Here is a 24,229-nt window from a genome sequence, read left to right as displayed (position 1 = left end):
CTTGCAGCATATTAAAAATTTCCTAGTTGTTCCAAGAAAGTTACATTCCAGGTAACTTGAAGGTTAATCTGGGACAGTATGGGGCAGGAAAAGTCACACTACAATGTAAGACAGCTGTGGTTTCAGACTCTGCACTAAATAGAAAGGTGATCTCAAACAAGTCACTTCAATTTTTTTGAGGGGGTGGGATGTCTTAGTTTCCTTTTTTGTAAGGAAAAGGAGTTCAAATAAATAACTTTCAAAATCAAGCTGGTAATTTAAAGCTTCTATGAGTCTATCAAATTCTTATTGTTTAAAACATTTAAAATTTCTTTTGTTTTTTATTCAAAATTTAGTACAAAGCTAAAAGACAATAAAACATACAAGTAGTTCCATTATGCTTGGAATAAGTATAGAGTTTGAGGTCAAACAGTGGTACTTCTGTGGCTTGCTTCCTCTTGTTTATATGAATAACTCATTGTCAGTTGCTGAACAGCAACCAGACCTTCCTAATAGATCCCAATTTTGATCAGACTTCTCTTTCCCAAAGCAGTCCATGTGCTTCAACAGAGCTGTTTCTACCCCCAGGACCAATAGCGGGTTCTGATTTAACATCATCATAATTCCTTCCTCTGGTTTGTGATTGGTTCAGGAACACGGGATTAAGCCAATCTCTGGCAACTGTTATTGGTCCAATGTACACATATGATTTGAGATGGACCAATCTGTCAAAAAAGAGGTCTTTGAATCTCTTGGGGGCAGAGTTGGAGAAATCTTGTCTATCTGTAACTTTTATGAACTAGGGAGTATAATTTTCCTGTTGCTACATACAACCCATTCAGGAGGGAAGCCAGTTCAATAGGCAAACAAAAAAATTTTTTAAACTTACAAAACCCTGACACTCAGAGGCAGGCAGGCAGAAGAACAAAACCAGGTCTTGATCAGACCATACCTAAAGTCTGCTTTACCCATTGTTTGTCCTATTATTATTTTTAAAATATATTTTTAGTTGTAGACAGACACAATACCTTTATTTAATTTATTTATTTTTACATGGTGCTGGGGATCGAACCCGGGCTTCACACATGCGAGGTGAATGCTCTACCCCTGAGCCACATCCCCAGCCCGTGTCTTATTATTTAATCAATGCATAGTTTTCCTTTTCTATTTACATTTATAGATGAAATTGTTCTTATAAGAATAAAATGATTCTTTTTGCCCATTAAGAAAAAAAAAAGCTATTAATATGGTCTAGAAATAAACATGGCAGGAAAATTCCGTTGGGGAAATGTTTCTTCCAAGGATATATTTTGTTCCTGACAACTCAGTTGTAAATCTGAGTATTTCTGTATCAGGCATTTGTCTTCCCCTTCCTTTTTCTCTTCCACTGTGCTGAACACAGGATTATGAATAGAGCAGGTGTTCAGTGATTTTATTTCAGGATGGCGGGATAGCAACTATTTCTGTCTCATTTCATCTAGTACCCACTATGTGTATCACAATGTTTATCACAGAGAAAGCACCGAAGAAATATTTGTTTAATATTGACAACTATAATATATTAATTACATCTCAAAGAACTCTTATTGGAACACCACCACCTCCAACCTGTTTTATCAGATGGAGTCACAGGTGTGGCTATGCCCTTTCACTTGACCCCTATGTGTAACCTACCATTGGTTGAAGAGGAAGATTTTCCATTCTGAGTGACCTTTGATAGCAGTGTACTGTACCTAAGTAACTCGAACGTTTCACTTGTAATTTAGATCAGAATTCACCATACCTTTGTAACTTCTGAAGAGAGATGAGAATGGGTCTCTTTGAGGCGTGAAATGGAACTATGACTGAGACCTCCCACCACCGCCATCAGGGTGTTGAAGTTTTTGAGCTGAAGAAGCTTCTGCAATTAAAAAAAAATCAATCATCAATACTTTTGTAAGGATTTTAAAATTATTCTGAACTTTCTGAACTACTAGTGAGTGTATGCACAATTTTAACAATAAAAACCTAGGAAATAATAACATCTACTTAAAACAAAACACAAATAGAATCCTTTAGAAAAATGTCAATCATTTCACACACACACACACACACACACACACACAAAAAAAAAAAAACCCAGCTTCATAAATTGCTTCTAAGTATTGCTTTTTGTTTTGTTTTTGTTTCTTTCATACTGGGGATTGAACCCTGGGAAGCTCTACCACTGAGCTATATACCCAACCCTTTTTAATTTCCATTTTGAAGTGGATTCTCACTAAGTTGCCCAGTCTGACTTCAAACTTTTGATCCTCCTGCCTCAGTCTTCTGAGTGGGATTGCAGGTGTGTGCCACTGTGCCCAACTAGTATTGCTTTTTAAAAAAAAATGTAGGTGGACACAATACCTTCATTTTATTTTTATGTGGTGCTGAGGATCAAACCCAGTACTTCATGCATGTGTCAATCGAGTGCTCTACCTCTGAGACACAGCCCCAACCCAGTATTGCTTTTTAAAAAAATCTTCTTACATGAGAGAAGTATGCTTTCTTCCATCAGATATCTCTGAGTAGCTTAATTGTTCAATGCCCTTATAATATGAACACTGAATTTCCTCAATGACTTTCTCAATAGAGTGAACAATCGTCTAGAATCGAAGTACTCCAGCAGGATTATTGGACATACCTTTGCAACATTGATAAACTTTGTGATGACTTCTGCTCTTTGCTGGGGGGTTGGTTTGCTAAGAACCATCAATTGGACCCACTTAGATATTCCATTAAATAAAGCAATAGATCTCTCCAAGGTTGGATTATTCTCCAGGCAGCCATGGATGACATAACTTTGGTAATCAGTGAACTATAATAAAGGAAGATTTGGAGATTTTGAAGTACTAAAATTTTGAAGTATAAAGAATCTTTTGCAAAATTGGACATTAGAATATTGCATAGAAGGTCTAAGATATTTTTTCCATGACAACATAATGGTTTCTTTCATTTCACATTTAGAATGGCATCCTGTAAGTTTGAATATATCTGTACCTTTAACAGGTTATTTTGCTGCATTTCAAACTCCATTCCCATACACACACAAACACATTACTACATATCACATGCTTGTGGGGTAGGGCAAAGGAGGGGACACGACTCAAAGTCATATTCCAGAAAGTCCCTATTTACTAAATCATAAAATCTAACCTGGGTCATCTGCCAATAGACAGGTTCCTGGGAACACCCAAGACATAAATGATCAGTAGCTCTAAAGGAAGAAATGAAGAAACTCCATTTTTTAGCACACTACCAATAAGTCCAATGATCAAGCAAGTTTAAGATCCAATGGTATACAGAAAAGAACAGGAAATGGTCATAAATATATCAGAATCATTTTGTAAAGTTGTTTCAAGAAAAAGTGAGAGAAAAAGAAAATATTTCAATTGAAATAAGGCAGCTTTTTAGCAAAATAGACATATACCCAGAAGGTTAGCATGGATGTCATCAAATATGTATGAGCCTTCTACCATAAAAAACAGTGCAAAGGATCTCCTCCCATGACCTGCCTGTGGGGAATCATATTTCTCTCTGGATTACTTGGTGAAAAAAAAATGAGTCTTTTGGAAATGGATGTTTACAATCAAGATGGTCTTCTTGCAAGAAATAATGTAATTCACTCCCTGGGTCCTTGGAAAAGGAGGAGGGGTGGCTTCCCCAGAACCTGATGCTCTATCAGCAAAGCACCTGGCTGATTGTGAACCAGTGTGGAAATATTATCATAGACAGCATGGAGGAGGCAGAGAAGAAGAGAGCATAGAAAGAAAGGAGGAAGAAAAGAGAGAAAGGAAGCCCTAACAAGATACATAGGAAAGAAAAGTGTAATTAAGAATCTCCAACCCTGGGAAAGGAGCAGGTTGATATTGAGATTCTCTTCAAAACCTACAAATCCTGTTTTTACTCTATACCCTTAATTAGGCATTCATAAAAATCCCAACCTAAATATTCGCCCCCCCCCAAAAAATGACAATCCTAACAAAATGCAAATACTTGAGAGAAATCAGTGGCGCTAAATAGACCTCAAACGGTTAAATCTCCACAGTATTTAGAAAAATCACACTTTAATCCTGTGAAAGGAGACATTGAAAATAGCGACAGAAATACAGCTCCTGAGCCATAAAATAAAGACAGGATAATATTTATCTTCGGCTAAAAGGGATTGTTCCTGTGAATTAAGGGCACTTTTCCAGCATAGCACAGTGACAGAAGCTGCCAACACTTTAGAATATGAAAATTCAGCTCTTGGGAAAGTTGGCATGGTGGTTATTATCCTTGGAAGAATAAATGTCAAGTTCCTTACTGAGATCCTTCTAAAAGATTTATGCTCCAGAAAAGTGAGGTGCTCGGCCAATTCAACGGGCTCCAGATGGTCAAACAGCAGACAGGCTTTTCCCTTCTTGGATACTTTTTTCCTCTGTGTGACTCTTCTCATCCAGTCATAGGAAGGACTATAAAAGAAGAGCGAGCCTGGTCAATGTACTGAAAACCTGCTTCACTCAATGGAAGTTATTAACCTACTGACTGTAACTCTTGGCCTGCATCCACGAGCTTATGCAAAATACACACCCTGTCCCTCGTATTTAAAGAGTAAACCACTGACCCCTTGCCAATAGAACATAAACTTTGAGTTGTTTTTCCAGACAGCCTAAGTTTGCACTGATCCATCCAGAATCTCTTACTCGGTTTTCCTTGTGACCAAGCAAAATCTGAGTCATAAAAGAGAGGTCTATACATTTGGAAGTTTATCAGCATATAGATAGATGGTGATTCAAGACACATGGAAACTACTAGAAGCCATGGTTCTCACATTTTGGTATAATATAAATTACCTGAAAAACTTGTTACAAAGATAGAGGCCTGGACCTCACTGCCAGAGAGTCTAACTTACTAGGAATGAGCCTGAATAATATGCATTTTAAACAAATATCCCTCATGATTCCTGGATCATTCACTGTCTTTAAGGAGTATTCCAGGTAATGGAGAATATAGTCTGAATGCCTAAGATACTTAGGGATCATCAACTAGCTTTCCCTGGGCAAAGTTAGCTGGTCAATATGAAACAAGCCTAGGTAGCAGCAAGTTGCTAATAATTGACCCAAGCAGTTCATGGCACAACTATGATCGACATTGATATAACCTCAGGCCAACCTCAGAATCAGTGTGGTATAGAGCTTCTCCAATTGGAATGTGTGTATGAGTCACTGGGGATCTTAGCAGATTCCAATTCAGCAGTTTTAGGACGGGGCCCAAGATTCTGTGTTTATCATAAGCTCCCAGGCAATACTGATACTGCTGATCTGAAGGGGGCACTTTTGAATAGCCAAGACACCAAAGACATTTACTAGATTCAGATACAGTAACTAAGTATTGAACATCGATCTTGTGCCAAATGCTTTCACACACTATCTCATCTACTTTGGGGATGCTTATAATAATCCCACAAGAAAAGACACTACCCCATTTTACAAATAAATTTCAACTTAGAGAAATGAGTTGTGTCCAGTACATCTGTGTTCACCACAGTAAGGCTGTCCTCACAGAAGCAAACCTTAATTCTGGGACCATATGGATTCAGATCCAGTGGACTTGATCACTACTCCCTGCCCAAAGTGGTGGATTTAGCAAGGGTGAAAGATGCTCCAGCTGTTCTTACATGCTGGATATGTCGATGAGGCTGATGTGTTTTTCATATCCCAGTTGACTGGCTACTTCTCGGAACTCTTCAGTCATACGAATCAAACCAAGATCCAAATTAAACTCTGCAGGAAACTTCAGAATCCAGTACCTGAAAGGCAAAAAATTATTTTTCTAGCTAGAAGATTTCAAATTGGGCCTCTATGGAAGTTATTGTACCATTTTCCTATGCTTCCAACAGAATCCAGGACCATACTCCCACTTAACCGTGTATCCCCAGTCATCAGGCTGAGTCTTTCTGCACCGTCCTTCAATCAAGAACCAAGGTCTGCCATTCTAACCCTGAGCCTTTTTCTGACTATGAAACCACAACTGAAGGGAAACCCTTCCCCTGCTTCGCAGCAAGCAGGTGAAATGGGTGTGCCTGAGTGAGTAGAAAGAATTGCATTCGATCCAAGACTGGTTTTATTTCCTAACTCTATTTACTATTATCTAAGCACTAGTCCACGAGATCAATTCTACCCTCCAGAACAGAGAAAGGCCAATTCTAACAATGTCAGTCCAAGGGAGACCTGAGTACATTCTATTGTCACCCTGGGTCTCTACTGCTTAGAGAAAAGGAAATTGTTAACAATTACAAGAAATTAAATTTGTAAGCATCTTTACCTCATGAAGTAGCAGATCTTTAATCGAAACTCGTCGCAGCTTTCTCCACTGGCATGACGATACGTAAGCTAGTTAAAGAAAAAGTCCTCGCACCTTGATTTCTTTGCATACACCTACAGTCGTTTCATCAGTTGATATGAATTCATAACAAGAAGGAGAGCTGGCTGTGGTGGCATATACCTGTAACCCCAGCAGCTCAGGAGGCTGAGGCAGGAGGATCACAAGTTCAAAGCCACTTCAGCAACTTAGCAAGGCCCTAAGCAACTCAGTGAACCTTGTCTGTCTCAAAATAAAATATAAAAAAGGGTCGAAGATGTGACTCAGTGGTTAAGTATCGCTAGGTTCAATCCCTGGTACCCAAAACAAAACAAAACATGAAAGCACGTAACAAGAAGGGGGACACTTGGGTTACAGGTTGGGCATCCCTAATCCAAAAGTTTGAAAACTAAAATGGTCCAAATTCTGAAACTTTTTGAGCACTGACAATGCTACAAGTATAAAATGCCACACTTGACCTTATGTGATGGGTCACAGTCAAAGTGCAGGTTTATTAAATTTTTCACATAAAATTATTTTCAGGTTATGTGCATAAGGAGTATAAGAAGCATATATGAATTCTGAGTTTTAACTTGGGTCCCATCCTTAAGACATCTCATTATGTGTATGCAAATATTGTAAAAATCCAAAATGTGAAGCATTCTTGTCATAAGCATTTTGGATAAATGATACTCAACTTGTATATAGACACTCACATGAGGAAAGAAAGAGGCTGTGACCACTTCAACACTGAATAATTAAAACTTGATTTGTTAATGCTCTGGGGAATCATTTTTGGGTCTGGAGGGGAAATCACTTATAAAATTACTTTTACCTGCCTAAGGATTTACCAATTAATAACTGCCAACTATTATTACAAATGCACTGCCAGTATACATAATTAAAATTGGTAGTACATAGAAGCTTTATCTTTACAAAAAGATTTTTGTATTTGATCTTAGTGCCTTACATAAGCATTCTACTTTCTTTAATGTTTGAAAATGTAGTTTTCAGGTGTGATAGTACACAAATTGTGTTATTTATTCTTAAGTCTATTTATTGATACTCTTTTTTTTTTTTTTTTAGTACTAGGGATTGAACCCAGGGGCACTCTACCACTGAACTTTACCCCAAGCCCTTCTTTATTTTTTTTTTATTTTGAAACAGGTTCTTGCTAAGCTTCTGAGGCTGACCTCCAACTTGTAATCCTCCTGCCTTGATCTCTCAAGTCTCTGGATTACAGCATGTATACCACACCAAACTTGGTACTCTTTTAAAAAATATATTTATTAAGCTCCTATTATATGAAAAACACAATGGATATGGAGTAGCAAGGAATCTAATGGAAGGAAAATTTAAAGAAATGTTGAATCACGGGCAGTGTTCAACTTTTATTCAATGTGAATTTTCCTGGATTAGATTTTAATAAGCCAAAATATCTTTCTTTTTTTCTCCTTCTCCTTCTTCTTTTCCTGGTACTGGGGATTGAACTCAGGGGTGCTCTTCCACTGAGCTACATCCCCAACCCTTTTATTTCTCATTGTGAGACAAAATCTCACTAAGTTGCCCAGGCTGGCCTTGAACTTGTGATCCTCCTGCCTCAGTCCCCTGAGTTACTTACTCCCTTTTTATTTGAGTTTTATATGGTAGTAGCCATACTAAGGGTACAAATGTTTTTTGTGAGCATGTTCTTTGGACAATATTGGCATCATGAGGAGGGTGGGCCTGGGTGAAGTCAATTCCCTTCATCTAATTCCCTTCATCTTTCCCTGTTTCTTACTCTTCAACAAGGGGCCCCATGGAACCCTTGGACCATTGGAGATTAGGATCTTGCTCACTTCCAAGGACCATGGTTCATGCAAAGTCTCCTTATCCTCTCTAATATCCCCTTCTGCTCTGAGGTTGTGGGAGGGTGTAGAGAATGAATAGAAGGCACCCCACGAGGCCCTTGCAGCCTTGGCAACCCCTAATAACACTCAGAGGATCCTCTCCCCCTCAGACTTCCCATGCCCAGTAGGGTTTCTACCTGCAGCGTCTCCTGGGCTTGAAGAAGGAGAGACTGCAGGAACCAGCATTATAAACCATATAATAAGCGTTAGATCTCAGGGAACAAAACCTCCTCCTAAATGTGAGACTCTGTATTATCAGTCATTTGGTTTTCAATCACGTTTCAGGACTGCATTACCTACAAAAGTGGTGGGCTGCTAAAAGCTTGCATTACAGAATGGGACTTCCAACTATGGGGATTTTTGTTTGCTTTTGTTTTTCAGTGCTGCGGATCAAACCTAGGGCTTTGAGCATGCTAAGCAAGCACTCTCCACCACTGAGCAAAATCCCAGCCCTATTTGGTTATTTTTGTTTTTATGTGAAAGAAAATCCAAAATTATCATCAATTGACACATTACAATGAATCTGCTAGAATGTTCACTGTGTCTTGACAGAAGGGAAGATGTGAAAACCAAGTTGATGTTTGGGCCTGAACCAGAGCCCATTATTTCGGCTAGCATCTCTGTATGTCTCAGCTGTGTCCTCTGTGCCCACCATTTTCCCATTGTAGAAAGAAAAAATAGGTCTTGAATCAGTGCTGAATATCCTTTCATTGCACTAAGAGTCAAAATGTTTAAGACAATTTAGAAACACTCAGCCTGTGGCTCCTGTTTCATTTTACATCTTAGTGATTATTTTCAAGTAGAGCCAAAACATCCAGATGGATGGTCAACTATTTGGTCCATCTTCCAGATGTTTTGTCTAGACATCTCTATATTCTCCAAACAGCTGGATAACTGACTGAAGACTGTTTATTCACCTTAATTTACAGGCTTTGGATAGACACTTTATCTAAATACAGAGCTTGATTTATGACTGTAAAAATTACACAGTAGTTGAAAAGATATATGCAGAGAAGTCTTTCTGCCAATTCAGTGGAAGATAAATACCATCGGTGCATCAGTAGAACTATTCTTGGCAAGTAACTATTATTCAGCTCTCCATTGTCATCTGTAAAAAATAAAATAAAATAAGGCGTGAGAAAATAACGGTGCTACTCTTCTCTTTTTTTTTTTTCTAATATCACTAGAGAAACAATAGTGTCAAAATTTCCCACAGACCAAATTATATTTTCCTAGTTACTTTTGCTGGTGTTTCTTTGCAAGTTAAGGTGGCTGGGTCTCATCCTTAGTCTGAGTACAGTTGACAGATTTAGTAAATAAAACTACAGGCCACCCAGGTAAATTTGAATTTAAGGTAAACAAGGATTAATTTTTTTTCCGGATAAGTATGTTCCAGGCATGATTTTAGGACTTAAAAATAAAAAATGTTAAAAATGTTGTCTATCTGAAATTAAAATTTACTGATTATCCTGCACTTTGGCAACTCTGCTCTGGCTTATCTCCAACTCTTACATTGTAACCCATTAAAAAAAAAAAAAACAACTCTTGGGTAATTTTATTTGTCCATTTATTTAAAATCCAATGCTGGGGTGGATGCAACAAAAACAGCATAAAAAGCATATAACTTTAAAGTGTATAATGTAGTATAATGTAGTAAGAGATGTAAGATGAGTAGAAATAGAGTGCAGTATATCACATGACCATAAGAAAGCTACCCTGAGCATGAGAGAGTGGAAGAAGCAAGTAGCATCTCTTACAGGAATGGTCAGAAATGGCATGATGGACATCTCAGTGACCACGAGGTGAGCCTTGAAGCAGAATTTCAAGGAAAGGAATAGAATAAAGGCACATAAATAGAAAGGGGTGCAAGGAATGTTCCCCAGAAACATTAAGTGGACAGTTTGGCTAGAGTATGACCTTTGCACAGAAAAGAGAAAGAAATGCAGAAGGTAGTGGAACTGGAGAAACAGATTGGAGTGGATCCAAAAGGCCTTAAATACCAAGGTACAGAGATTGCACCTGAATTGAGAGAAGCGACAGTGTCAAACTACAAACAGGATAGAAGGAGAAGAGGCTCTTACCAAACATCTCTATGCAGGTGCTCAGCAGTTCATCTAATGTTGCTGCTTTCCCAAGACCGCTGGACCCCATGGTTATTTAGCTCTTGTCAAAAACTAGGAGACATTTCCAGCACCAGGTGGACCATGTCCATAATCATGCCCATCAGTGATCTCAGTGCCTAGTGGTGGCCTCCGTTCTTAGTTGTACTTCAAGAAAACCCTTACAAGAGAAAATTATTGCACTGGAGTTCAGTCCCCACTAAAGCATTATTTTTCCCACATGAAAAAAAATATGACTTCCATCAACTGTATATTTTTCTACACAAAAAGTATCAAAATGGTTGAGATTATGCCAATCACCAGAAGGGCAAAATGCCTGCAATACTGTTCCTTAGCTTTTGTGGTGCTTTGAGACCATAGATGTTCCCTATTAAAGATCATTCCACTTCACAGCTAAAATGTTTTTGAAACAATACCTTACACTTTCTTCATATTCTTTTTTAAAGATATTTTTTAGTTGTAGATGGACACAAATCTTATTTTGTTTATTTAGTTTTTTTTATGTGGTGCTGGGGATCAAACCCAGTGCCTCATGCATGCTAGGCAAGCACTCTCCCTGAGCCACAATCCCAGCCCTTCATATTCTCAAGTAACACAACAATCAGGTATATTATGTTATTTGGCTTAAAAGCATATACATTTTTATATGGAAATATATTTATAAGTGTTAATCTCAGTGACTATATAAATTTTCAGCATTTATAAACAAAAATTCTGTTTGTCTAAATTTAGTAATAGTAAACTTATTAATAGTAATAGCAAAAAAATTCACAATAGTCTATTGAACTACCATATTTGGCATTAGACACTATAACAAATGTTTGAAGTATATCATTCAACTTGAACTTCAATGCTCTGAGGTAGTAATTATTATTCCCAATTTGCAGATGAGTTCGTGAGGTTCACAGAGATTTGGAAATTTATACAAACCACATAATCATTGTGGCCTAGAAGCAGATTCCATTATAAAATAAAACTCTGGGTTCTCTTTTTCTGTATTATGAGGTCCCTCAATGTGGATATCATGAACTGTGATAATTTTGCCCCCAATCTAGTGTGAAGACCACCACTCTTTCATACCATCTCAGAAAGAGAAGACAATTAATGTTCATATGCATGAGCGTATTGGTTCAGTTGGACCACTGAACAGTGAGATTTGAGTGAGCCTGTTCACCAGGCAGAGAACTCTGGAGTAAAAATGTTTTCCTTCGATTTGGTCTGTTAAGAACCACATTTTTGTGCAGAAGGTTATCACTCGTAGTGGATAAAAGAAGGGATTATTTCAAGGGTGCAAAAAAATAAGACTACTGAATCAATACTCTCCTACTTTTGCTGGTCAAATGATTTGTAAAAGGAGTTTATTAAAGTAAATGAATTCTTTTTACCTCCCTTGACAAAGTTATCTTATCAGTAAGGCTTTTCCTGACTACCCTATTTAAACACCACCACCCCTCTCCCCATGCCCACCTCCCAGTTGGCATGCCCTACCTCCCTTCCTGGATTTATTTTTCTACATAATACTTATCATTATCTGACATACTATATATTTTACTTGTTTATTTTTTCAATCTCCTAGCACTATGAACATAAGCTCTGTGACCATAGGAATTAGTGCATTTGTCCTCTATTGCTCTCCTGAATGCCTAAGACTGTCTCTCACATACATGATTTCTAAGAAGTATTTGCTAAATTAATGAATGATTGAATTCATGGATAAAGAAATGCATAAAATAAAAATTGCCCCCAAATTCATCTTTTAATACAGGTATATTTGTGTGATACTAGAGGTGCCATAGATTTTAGTTTAATTCACTTATTTAAATCAGCTTTAAGTAAATATCATTAGGACAGAAAATCGTACCCACTTTTTAGGTTTACTAGGATCTGTCTATAGTCATAATAAGAACTTAATACTTCTTCCAGGACATTTTGGATAGCAGTTCCCTGATTTCCCAAACATAAGCTCCATCCATATGCTTAAAATTCAAGATCAAACAATTAACAAGTGTGATTAGCTCCTAAGTACAGACATTTTTTTTTTATCCTTCTATGCACTGAGGAGTAAATGCATTATTTGAAACCAAATAGCCTGGATTAACCACACTGGTTTTTAGGGTCAAAACTAAAATGATTCCTCTGAGCTGTTTGGGAAGGTGTTGACCTGCCCACAAGGAGTTAGAGAACCTGGTTCCAAAAACCTGTCACTCTGGAGTTCTATTTGTGATCCGCAATGAAGCCAATGTGCGTGGAGAGCCAGGTGGACCTGGCTATCTGGTTACAATCTGCTTCTGGCATCAGTAGGTGCATCTGGCATGGGGTGCATCTGTGTCTCTGCTCAGCATTCTGTCGCCGCACATTTACCTGAGATCACATTTCTTACCTGTGGACATTATTGTGTCTACAACTGCCTTTTCAGGGATAAAGCTTCTTTATTGTCAAAGCAATGTACATTTATTATTTAAAACAGGACAATGAGGAAAAAAGGAAAGGAGATATTTACCTATAATCTCAACATCCAAAAATAACTCTTTGTTAACATTACAGCACATTTTTTTCTAAGCATATGAATTTATTTTGGGGGCGGTATTTCTTATGTACTTTAAAATAGGTTTTTAAAAAATACTGACCTGTTGTTTTCACACAGGTAGATTTCCAGGTCTAAAAGGATATTTAAGGAGAGCTGTCATGGTTGGGAAGTGCATTAAGGAGGCCGTTGGCACAACTGGTTTGTTCAATTTGAATTTTAAGTACTTGGGAAAACCTGAAAAAAAAGAGAAAAGAAAAAAAATAAATAAATAAAGGAAACGTAAAAGTATCTTCATTGTGTTAAAACATTACCCAAAGTACTCCTTAAGATATATGTGATATTGAAGATTTTGTTTAAACTTCACCCATAAAGCCAATAAAACCGAAAATATTCAACAGTTATTTGGCAATGGGATTTTTAAAAACAAATTTTTTTAATTCAGTCTTTTAAAACCCACAAATATGGCAAAACAAAGTTTTGTTCATATAGTATAAAATGCTATTGTAGTTGAAATATGCTTATCTCAGTGGATTACTCAATTAAGGATTTCCAAACATTGACTTTGGAATGTTAGCAAATCCTTAGAGCAGTTTGTTGTGAGAATCATCAAATTCTGACCCTAAATCACTCCTGATCGTCTCAACGTAAATGTCAATGTTATTTTAGTTCAGGTTGTTTAGTCTCCCAATGGTTTAGGACTTGCTAGAGTGTGGATAGTTTGAATTATTTCTAAGGGAAAAGTTCTCACTTTAAAGGGGCCATAGGGCTTTGCTGGCTATTATTCAAAGGCCATGATATGTTCATGGAGCAAAAAGACTTTCATTAATATGACTTGTGAACTCTCTATCATAAAAAAAAAAAAAAATTCTCCTAAGGTTACAGGACAATGAGAACCATGCTCCCAAATTTGGAAATAATAAAAGGGATCATCCAATTCCTTGCACCTAATCCATTAACAGCTATAAATTGGCACCCAGGCTCTTGACGAAGAACCTTTCAATTAAAAACAAGCAAACAAACAAACAAAACGAGGTTTCAACATTAGATAACCACAAGGAGAAAGTTTTACTCAAAGCTGAGTAAACTGCCATCAATACAACTTGCTTCATGAGACTGTTTAAAGGGTTAGTAAGGTAAGAGGAAGGGCACCCACCACGGGGCCTGCAAAATACGAGGTGGTCCAGGAAGGTGTCTCCCCTTGCCTGTGCTCCATCCTCCCTTCAAATATTTAAAGCCCTTCAAGTTGAGGACTTAAGTTGAAATAAAGAACCGATTATAGAAGGGGCAGGAAGAGAGATGTTCATTTAAAGAAAGGAAAGGAAATTGAAGAAGAAAGAAACTGTGGCACTAGAGCATTTTGTAGTGGGCAGGTGGCCTCATCAACAAGGGGCTCCCATTCCTGAAAGTTCTCGAGCCAAAGTTGAGTAAATACTGTCAGAGAGGGTGGAGGTTAACCTCTCAGATGGTGCCTAAAAACCAGGCCAACAGACTGGTTCTAGGACTGTAGGGTTTAAAGGGTAAAATATTATGTCTAATAAGTATCAAGAAGTCTCAGAATGATGTTGGCCATATTAGGATTTAGGATTGTTTTGTCTCTAGTATTTTATCTTTATTCCCAGAAACAAAACACAAAAACATAAACCCTTGAAGATGCTTCTTTCCCCACAGCAGATATCATCTTTATATATAAACAACCACATTTATGTCACATTTCATGTGACCTTCATATGGAGACAAAGAAGTTACTCTAAATGCCTTTGTGAAAACAAGTAATTATTATAAGCCTTTATGTTTTGAATTCAGTAATAGGAAGGATATTAAACTCTAAATGATAATTAATTTATCTGAAAAATATTTACTGAGGGTGTATTAGACACCAGATGCTAAGGAGGTACTAGATTGGTTGCTAGAAGGTGTTGTGGGTCGGGTAAAGGGGAGGATAGGTAGTTGACCAAAACAGACACAGTTGTTGCTTTTATACTATAGCAAATAATTAGAGAAATAACTACAATAAAATATCCTATGAAACACAGAGCAAGTCTGGAGGGGCACTCATTTATCCCAGAAGCCAGAGGAGTTTTAACTAGGCAAAGATGGCAATGAAGACCAACTGAAAGACAGTTGACTGAGGATTGGATGTGACCCAGGAAGAGACAGTAGTTATGAACAGTAGGATAGGCTGTGGAGGAGCCCTGGCTTTATCTGAGGGGCAATGGGAAACCATTGATTTAGAGGTTAGTTCCTTAGGAAAGGGGCAGAATCCATTCTGGATTTTTTGTTTGTTTGTTTTTAAGGATTCCTTCAGCTGAGGCACAGAGAAGAGATTGTAGTGTAAAACAAAAACAAAAAATAAAAATAAAAATAAAAATCCTACACTGAAGACATGGAAATAGTTAGTGGTCAGTTACAACCATCCAAGCCAGAAATGATGATTGTCTGTATCACCATGTAGCAATGGAGATGAAGAAAAGTGGGTTGTTACAGAATGTACTTTGAAGATAGATCCAATGAGGTTTGCCAATTCAAAGACTATTGGAAATGGGCAGAATGAAGGAGAATTCCAAACTTTCTAGCTAGATGGTTGGATTCTGGTGCCTTTCCCTTGAGATTGAGGTGTGATGGCAAAACAAGACCTGCTGGTGAAATGAAATTACAAAAACGTATGGTAAGAAACCAATGCCTGGGGAAGGGGTCAGTTCTGCTCCTGTCTCTCAGCCTTTCTCTAAAAAGCCTAATATCCATGAGTCCCTACCTTTTGGATTGTAAATAACCACCCTAAGAACCTAACTACTCCTTTTTGAAATGTAAGAGATGTCTGGAGAAAGAGTTTCTTCTTACCTGTTTCTGTGAGCTACTTCATGTTAGAGACCTTGCACAAGGCCTTCAGCTATAGATTAGGAATTTTTTTTTTTAAAGAGAAAAAGGCCCCAGTGATAGGATGAGTCTAAGATGATGTCAAATCAAACTATAAATATTGTGAGAAACTGTGGATCAGGGCTCAGAATTTGGAGTTTTTGTTCTGCTCTGGGCCTGCAGGAGTAAAATAAAGTTGGAGTTCTCTTCTCCAAGCGATGCTTGCTGCTTCTCCATGTCTGTAAGAGGGGAGGAAAGCAAGTTCCTGGGGGGTGCCTTGTTGAATTAGAGACTGTCTGAGACATCCAGGGGAGCATTGAGTTAACTTCTGGATACCCGTTAGAGACTTTGGAGTTGAGACTTGAGTATGTTTAAGTGCTAAGAGTTAACAGAAAGGCATACTGCAAGGACATGACGATGAGAAGTTGATACATATAATTTGTTCCCGTGAGGAAAGGAGCGATGGACTCATACAATTGAATAAAGGAGAGGCCATCTCTTTGAATGCAAATAGCAGAAAAGGGAAAAAAAAATGGGACATAGGTAGCTTTGTCATCCTGGTGACAAAAAGTCAAGGAAGATCTTGTCTGGTGACTTCTATTTATACTAGAAAATAAATAAGGTCATCTTATTGGAAAATACAATAGATACAGGTCTGAGGTTTATCAACAGGAGAAAATGTTCCAGAGACATTGTGAAGAAGGATGGAAGGAAAAAAAAAAAACAGAAGCACTGAGATGATTTCCACAAGAACAGAAGGCTGATGTTTCTCTTCTGGAGTTTATTTTGAGAGGAAGTTCAGTGTTCCCTATTCTTTGGGTTATTGTATCACCCACTTGTGTCATGTTTCTAAAATTATGCTGGATAGTTCTTCTGGAACAACTTGTATGGCAGGTCTTTTCTGGGTTCCTGTGGCTATGGTCTTGGTCATGCTCTCTATAAGGGAGCCTTAGAACCAAAGCAGGACTGGCATCTGCAAGGTAGTGTCTCAGTAGATCTCAGCTAACATAATGTAACATATTTGACCTACCTTTGCCTGATACAGTGAAGAGAAAGTTAAGAAACTACTGGAAATGCAAAAACAAGGAAATTATTTCTCTCTACATTTTGACTTGATGCAGGATATTTCATTCTGGCAACTCTAACCTTAGCTACCTTAATTGCCTACCACCTGCCACTCAAACTCTCCAATGACCTCATTACTGTTATGTGTAAAAGTTTGTAAGTTACTCAAATCATTACTGGTTTTTTCCCAGTTCACTCTTCACATTTGGTAGTTTTAGGTTATTTCTGCATTGGTTTGTCTTTATTTTAACTTTCATTGTCAATTGTTTCAACTTCACTCCTTGGTTCTTTGAATTTCCATTTCTACTGTTTCCTCTGATCAGTTGCTCTTCCCAGTGGGCTCCATCAAAGTCTTGTTCACATTGCTGTCAAAGTGGTTTCTGTCACAAACCTACTGGAATAGTATGACACAGAAAATGGGCCAGTGCTTACAGCAAGGTTAAATCATTGTAAATGGAACAGGAATGATGACACAAAGAGTAGAATACATATTTCTATACCCACTTATGGATAGTGGATCAATATTTCCAAAGGTTTTTTGGTTTGGTTGGTTTTTTGTGGTGCTGGGGATTGAACCCAGGGCCTTGTGTATGCGAGGCAAGCACTCTACCAACTGAACTATATCCCCGCCCTCCAAAGTTTATTTAATAATGACAGTAGAGAGAAACTATGGACAATGCTGTATTTTTCAACTCTGAAAGTACCTTCCCCCCTCCATTCTTGCCTCTAATGGGCTTATTTAATGTGATAATGAGATTTTCCTGGGTCCTAAATTTTTGTTATTTGTTTACTTGTTTTTCTCTGAAAAGAGCTTTTACTAAATTAATGGGGTACTAATAATCAATGCAGTCCTGGGCTTTAGAAAATAAAATACTAATAGCATATAAAAATATCAAGTGTTGTTGGCAATGTAATGGGAAAGACACAATGTTGGGGAAATTGCCCATATAATGTTTAATCCTATAACACCCTGAAAGCTAAGTATTATTATCCTCACTTCACAGATAAGGAAATTGAGACCTACAGAGATTGAATTATTTGTCTAATACCATGTTTCTAGTTAAGTTGCAAAGCCAATTCTGACTCCAAAATTTTATATCTTTTCTGCTACCCAGAACAATTTTAGTTGTTGTTAAAGCTTGCTTCTTAGATCAGTTCCTAGGCATTGTCTAGAATACATGTTTGCTATTCCCTGCACATTGCTCCTAAGCATTCCATTACTGGCCCTATTGTCTGAAAATGAATAACCTTCATTATCACAGCAAGCTTAGCAATTCAGGGCCTTCTTACTGACTGGAAGTCAGTAAGCAGCTCAGAGCTCATCCTACAAGGCTGCTTTGCATTTTGGTAGCAATCAAATAGCAAGATTTAGTGGTACTTTATTTTTTCTTGGTCACTGGCATTTAACATTGGCAAACAAACTAACTTATTTACAGCCACCTGACATAAGTTGAATGAGGAATGAGCATCTTAAAGAAGCTCTAGCAATAAATACTGTCAAATTCTGAAGTCCAATCATGGGAGTACTTTCCCAGCATTTGGCTGGAACTGAGCATGGGAGAGAAGCAATATATACACATTGGAGACACTTGCAGTCAGATGGCTTCCAGATGGACACATTCAACCACGGTGAAGGGTTACGACTTACTATGACAACTCAATGTTCAAACAGCAAATAATATCCTCGAAGAAGACCAAGAACTAGGCTTTCCCCCCCACCCCCTCAGAAATTAAGATTTTAGACTCTGGGAAAATATCTTCTTAAAAATCAGTGTTTTCACTAATTAGAAAATGTTTTAAAAAATTGAAAAAAATCAGTATTTTCCTTTTCTGAAGATGCCAATATTGTGTTCACAAGAAAACTATCTGTGACCCTGATGCTCTGGAAAACTCTGGTCTCAAGTCCCCAGAAATAAAGTCACATTCCCTTATTCCCTTGATTTGTTTATTACAGAGTGAATTTGATGATGATGATGAAGGAGGAGGAGGCGGAGGAGGAGAAGGAGGAGGAGAAGGAGGAGGCTAGAGTCTTTTTGAGTGATCTCTGTGCCAGTCACTATGTTGAGTTTTTTACCCAAAGAATTTGGGGGAGGCCACGCCCCACCCCATCAACCAGTAACAAACAAAATAGAGCAAAATCTTGGTACTTAAATATTTCCAAAAAATGCAACAAAGACTTTTGAGATGACTTTTGCACTGGTTATTGACTTCTGTTCAGTACTTGACACTAGTACTCACTTGCTCTGCCTTAATGTACCCACCATGAACAAGAAGATGTTTTACATACTTTCATGACTATGTAAAGTGCTTATGGATCCTCCCACTGGGGCCAGATGATAATCTCTGAGGATAGAAGTCACATGAAGGAGGCCCCAAGAGAATAAAGACATCACACAGAAAGTCTGTAAAAATCTGGAGGACATGGACAGAAGGAACAGCCTAGAGTACAAAATGTCTGTCTAACTGTCATCACCCCATGTTGGCGTATAGCTAGCTGCCTGTCTCTGAAAACACCAGGAAAGAATTTTAAAACCTGAGTTCTAAGTTGCTACCTAGTAAGCATCAAGGGGCATTTACATAATAAAATATTGCCCTCTTCAGAGAGAGGCATTAGTTTAATTAACAAAAATGCCGACATTTCTTATTAATCATTAAGCACTGTGCTGTGGTTGGATATGTAAAAAGTCCATTCTCAGGAGCCCACAACCTTGAGCAAAAGAAAGATTATAAACCAGCTCTCATAAACCAATGAGCCCAGTCCAGTGACAGAAATAGATACTCAGGATGCCATGGCAGCACCGAAATGGGAGCAAATTCAACCTACAAAGCTAGGAAGACTTCCAAGGCATCAAGTTTTATGGATCATGAAACTACAAGAGAAAATACAGGCTAAGTCCAATGGTGTCAGGCAGCAAGGTGGTTAGAAATATCTGAGCATGATTTCAGAATTGAAGATAAAACAGATATGAGCAACCTGCTGTCAAGAAATTTATCATTAGCCAGGTGCAGTGGTACACACCTGTAATCCTGGAGGCTTGGGAGGCTGAGGCAAGAGGATTGCAAGTTCAAAGCCAACCCCCAGCAGTTTAGCAAGGCCCTAAGCAACTTAGCGAGATCTGTCTCAAAATTAAAAAAAATAATAATTTTAAAAAAGGCTGGGGATGTGGCTCAGCCATGAAGTGCCCCTGGGTTCAACCCCTCCTCCCCAAAATTATTATCATCATATAAAAAAGGAATAAGAACACGTATAAGACAACCATACATAAGATTTTTAAAAACAAAAGCTGATGACAGAGTAAAAGAACTGGGGTCAAGTAGGGATGCAGTGAGTTCTGAACTCTCTTTAAATTTAAAGCAGGGCACAAATAAGTGAAAGCATTACAAAAACATAGGGGTGCACAGTGCCTTACTATTATTATTAATTTTATTGTCAATTGTTTCACTATTGACAGTGATAAGTTTAAAAGGTAAAGTTCTTCCCTTCTTCTCTTCTTACGTGTGTGGGTATGGTGGAGGGGGGTACCAGGATTGAACCCAGGGTTAACCACTGAGTTACATCCTTATCCCTTTTTATTTTTTTATTTTAAGACAGGATCTCACTCAATTGCCTCAAACTTTCCATCCTTCTGTCTCAACCTCCCCAGAAGCTGGGATTACAAGCATGTACCGCCATGCCCAGTAAAAGATAAACTGGCATTACTTTGACACCGACTTTGTATTCATAGAAACACACCCACCTGAAGATGTAATATGAATTTCTCTTTTCCAACTGACACCATACTCTGTTTTCATCTAAGTGAAAACACTTTATTCTTATTTAGAAATCCATGTGTTTATACTATTCTTTTATGGAATGGTAAAGTCTCAGTTTAAAATTACTTCTGAATCAGGGATTTGGAACTAGACTTTTTATTGGAACCAATTAAAAGTAAAGTATAGGAACCAAAAAAAAATGTGTTTTTAAGATTATTTCTGTGCTCCCAATTAAATTTACACAGCTTGAAGCCCATAATTAGAAGGCTCCACTTAATGACTTTGTCATTCTCTTTTTTTATTCCAGATGTTTCTTATATAGCAAATGTTTCTTCCTTTACCCAGGAGGCAATGATGTCTCTCGCCCTCACATCTAAGACATTAACTAATTGCCTAAAAAGAAATCACAGCACATACCTACACAAAAGAAGATGTGAACATTCTGTAGCATCTCAGTTCCCTTTAACTACTTCTTTTTTTTTTTTTTTAGGATTTTAAAAATTTGTTCTTTTTAGTTTTACATGGCAATAGAGTATATTTTGACATATTTATACAAACATGGAGAACATCTTATTCTAATTAGGATCCCAGTCTTGTGGTTGTACAAGATGTGGAGATTCGCTGTGTTGTATTTATATACGTACGTAGTAAAGTTAAATCAGATTCATTCCACTGTCTTTCCTGTTTCCTCTCCCTCCTTCCCTTCCTTTCATTTCCCTTTGTCTAATCCCATTTAACTTCTATCAGGCTCACTAATATCATCTCTAACATGAGATAAATCAAGTTACTTGCCTTCCTCATTGGAACAAAATCATTCATTTGAAAAAAGGTTTAAAGAGCATAAATCATAATGAGAAGAGAAAAAGGAAGTCCTAAAATTGTAAAATGTTCCAAACTAACTTTGTAAAGTAGTTATTTGGAATTTAGATTTTATATCCCCCATTAGAGCAATATTATAAACATATTATTAGCATATTTACATGCGGGGAAACAAGGAAGTCTGTAGAGATCTGTCAACATGCTGCAAAGAACTTTGGGAAACTCAAAAATGTTAGAGGTTGGTAACCACTGGTTCCTTAGCATTCCAAATTAGCCTTCAGAAATTGTGCAACTCCTATAGGCTAGAATCTGGTGGGTGTTTTTGATTTAGAGAGACAGAGAAGGAGAAAGGGAGAAAGGGAGAGGAAGACAGCTTTTCATGAACTAGCTGTCAAAGAGTTAGACGTGACCCAGAAGTGAGAATAAGGATTTTGTGTGGAGGTTACATAAGAAGCAAAAGAACTGTTGAGTTGTAATTTACTAAAGTGTGAGCAGAGGAAGACAAACGAAGCAGGTCTTGCTTTTCCCCTGCCTGCAGCAATGGTGTATGTATCAGGCTTCTAGATGGACTCTCCTCTCCCCTTTGTCTCTCCTCACTGAAGCCAGATCAATCTTTTCCACATGGTCAGATTGCTCACCCAACTCCCCTATTCAAAATGTTTGCACCGTTCCCCATCATCTTCTATGAATCTCAATATTCTATGGCGTATAAAGTCTTTCATCAATGGCTGCTCATTTCATGACCACCCAACCCTCATCCTCTTTACTCCACCATGTTTTATATTGCTGTGAAAAAAAAACTTCTTGTTCATAGTCCTCTTGCTTTGTAATTTTTTTAAAAAACTTTTTTGTTAATGTCCCCCCACAACATGTCTGCTTGGCCACACATCCTCACTTTTAAGTCTCCCTCCTGAACTCTTCCACAGACTTTATATCAGTGTACTGACTTCCTTCATTCTTTGCATGATTTCTGATACAGAATGGTTGTGTCTCCACAGTAGATCTTAAGAACAAAACTGTGTTTTTCGAGGGCCCACGCCCAATTCAGAAGTGTCTCTGGTATCTTTAAATGGTTACCTTTCTCTGCCATCTTATTCTTCCAGCATGATCTTTAAACTTTAAATTGGTGTCTTCTCTAATTGTCTTTTCTAATCTTATTCTTGTCTTGAACTTTTACTTTTGCTTGTTGAGTTAATTTATTCTTTTCATAGTAACATACCCATAATGGAATTTCAAGACACGCTTCCAAATTTTTAGTGTTACATAGAATAAAAATATACTGAATTCTTCTTCCAGTCATTTTCTCACATTTAATACACATGTATTTCTATGCCAGACACAGTGATTAACACCACAGTGGAAATCTAAGTATGTATCAGGTACGGACTGTGATCTGAGAGCACTTAGGATTTAGAGAGGGGGACACCATGAATAAAAGTTATGATCCATTAAAAGTCAGGACACTCACCAGGCTAAGCTGTGACTTGAAGCATGAGTTACACTGAGCACAGATAGGAAGAAAAGTAGTACCCACAGAGAAAATGACCTTGAAAAGGAGAAAGGCATGGAGGAGCAGGAATACTCAGAGGATGGTGAGGTCTTAAAACCAGGAGTAAAGTATATATTTGTTAACTTTTCCATGCAAAAGCATTTTGGAGTAGAGAGAGGGACTACAGAGAGCATCAGAACAAACTTGTGAAAGTCCATGTGATAGAATCCAATGGAGCCCTTCTCTGTGGGTCTGTGTAGGCTTTACATCCCCCACATCGATAATGAGCTCTTTTCTGAGTAAAACTCAATGGTTAGAACACGGACTCTAGAGCTCATTCTTTCTGGCTTGTGGGCTTGGGCAAGTTATTCAATCTGTCCTGTCTCTGTGTCTTTATCTAAATAATAGGGTAGTAACAGCATCTATGTGGTAGTGGTGTTATGACAATTAAATAAGTTAATAACAGATAAAGTGCTTATTAACTGTCACATAGTACTTTTTTTTTTTTTTTTGTGCCAGGGATTGAACCCAGGGATGCTTAACCATTGAGCCACATCCCCATCCTTACTAAATTACTTAGGTCCTCATGAAGTTACAAGGCTGGCTTTGAACTTTGGATCCTCTTTCCTCAGTTTCACAAGCTGCTGGGATTATAGGCATGTGCCAATATGCCCAGCAGTACATTTTTCAATGGGTTAATATTTTCCTAGAAAATAACCAAAGGACTCTATCCAAGGGATGAAATATTTCCTATTTATATAAGTTTTTTTCAAATTCATAAGCCACATGTATTTTACCTACACATACATACATTTTACAAAGAAAGTGAGGTAAGGAAGGCAAAAAGGGGGGAAATGTAGCATAGGCTAGAAATTTGAGTCATGAACTAGTATAAATTCCATTTTTACTATAACTTAGTCCCACATTTTCTGAAATAAAAATCTATAATCTGCATCTTACTCTGTTGTATTCATTACATTGGCAGGTTAAATGTAGCTTTCTCTAGACATGCAACCCAACCCATTCAATGATATTGTTATTGATGAGTTACAATCTAATGTTTAGAGTATTCATGAATACATAAGATAAATATTAAGGGAAGGCAAAGACACATATCTGATTCTAAAAAGGTTACAGACCAAAAGAGTTCAGTAGTTACCGATATAAATAGCAATAATATCTCATGGGCACCAATGAGTCTTGAAAGCATCCAAGACTCAACATGGTAGTCTTTCTGTGGAATGGAAATAACACCACATTGGGAAGTGAATATTACATAAGACATTTCCATAAAAGTTTTTCTAATGGATCTACTAGTCACAATAAGGTCATTGAAGAACTGAAATAGTAAGTGAAACCAAGATGAGCACTAAAA

At 37.6% G+C, this 24,229-nt stretch overlaps 1 protein-coding gene across 6 annotated transcripts in view; it reads right to left on the bottom strand.

Moving 5' to 3' along the window:
• Rasgrp3 (RAS guanyl releasing protein 3) overlaps window positions 1-24,229 on the bottom strand; it is a 100,501-nt gene that overhangs the window by 29,265 nt on the left and 47,007 nt on the right. For all 6 annotated transcript variants that reach the window (XM_026388471.2, XM_026388411.2, XM_026388845.2 and 3 more), the window contains exons 2-9: window positions 12,976-13,109; window positions 10,310-10,508; window positions 9,234-9,336; window positions 6,304-6,366; window positions 5,657-5,788; window positions 4,304-4,451; window positions 2,642-2,815; window positions 1,763-1,879 (exon numbers count right to left, since the gene is read on the bottom strand). In XM_026388471.2, the coding sequence (XP_026244256.2) occupies window positions 1,763-1,879; window positions 2,642-2,815; window positions 4,304-4,451; window positions 5,657-5,788; window positions 6,304-6,366; window positions 9,234-9,336; window positions 10,310-10,379 (807 nt within the window). In that variant the 5' untranslated portion in view covers window positions 10,380-10,508; window positions 12,976-13,109. The remainder of the gene's footprint in view (window positions 1-1,762; window positions 1,880-2,641; window positions 2,816-4,303; window positions 4,452-5,656; window positions 5,789-6,303; window positions 6,367-9,233; window positions 9,337-10,309; window positions 10,509-12,975; window positions 13,110-24,229) is intronic.

Source organism: Urocitellus parryii, chromosome 12, assembly GCF_045843805.1.
Source record: "Urocitellus parryii isolate mUroPar1 chromosome 12, mUroPar1.hap1, whole genome shotgun sequence".
Lineage (NCBI taxonomy): Eukaryota > Metazoa > Chordata > Mammalia > Rodentia > Sciuridae > Urocitellus > Urocitellus parryii.
This window is presented reverse-complemented; position numbering and strand designations above follow the sequence as displayed.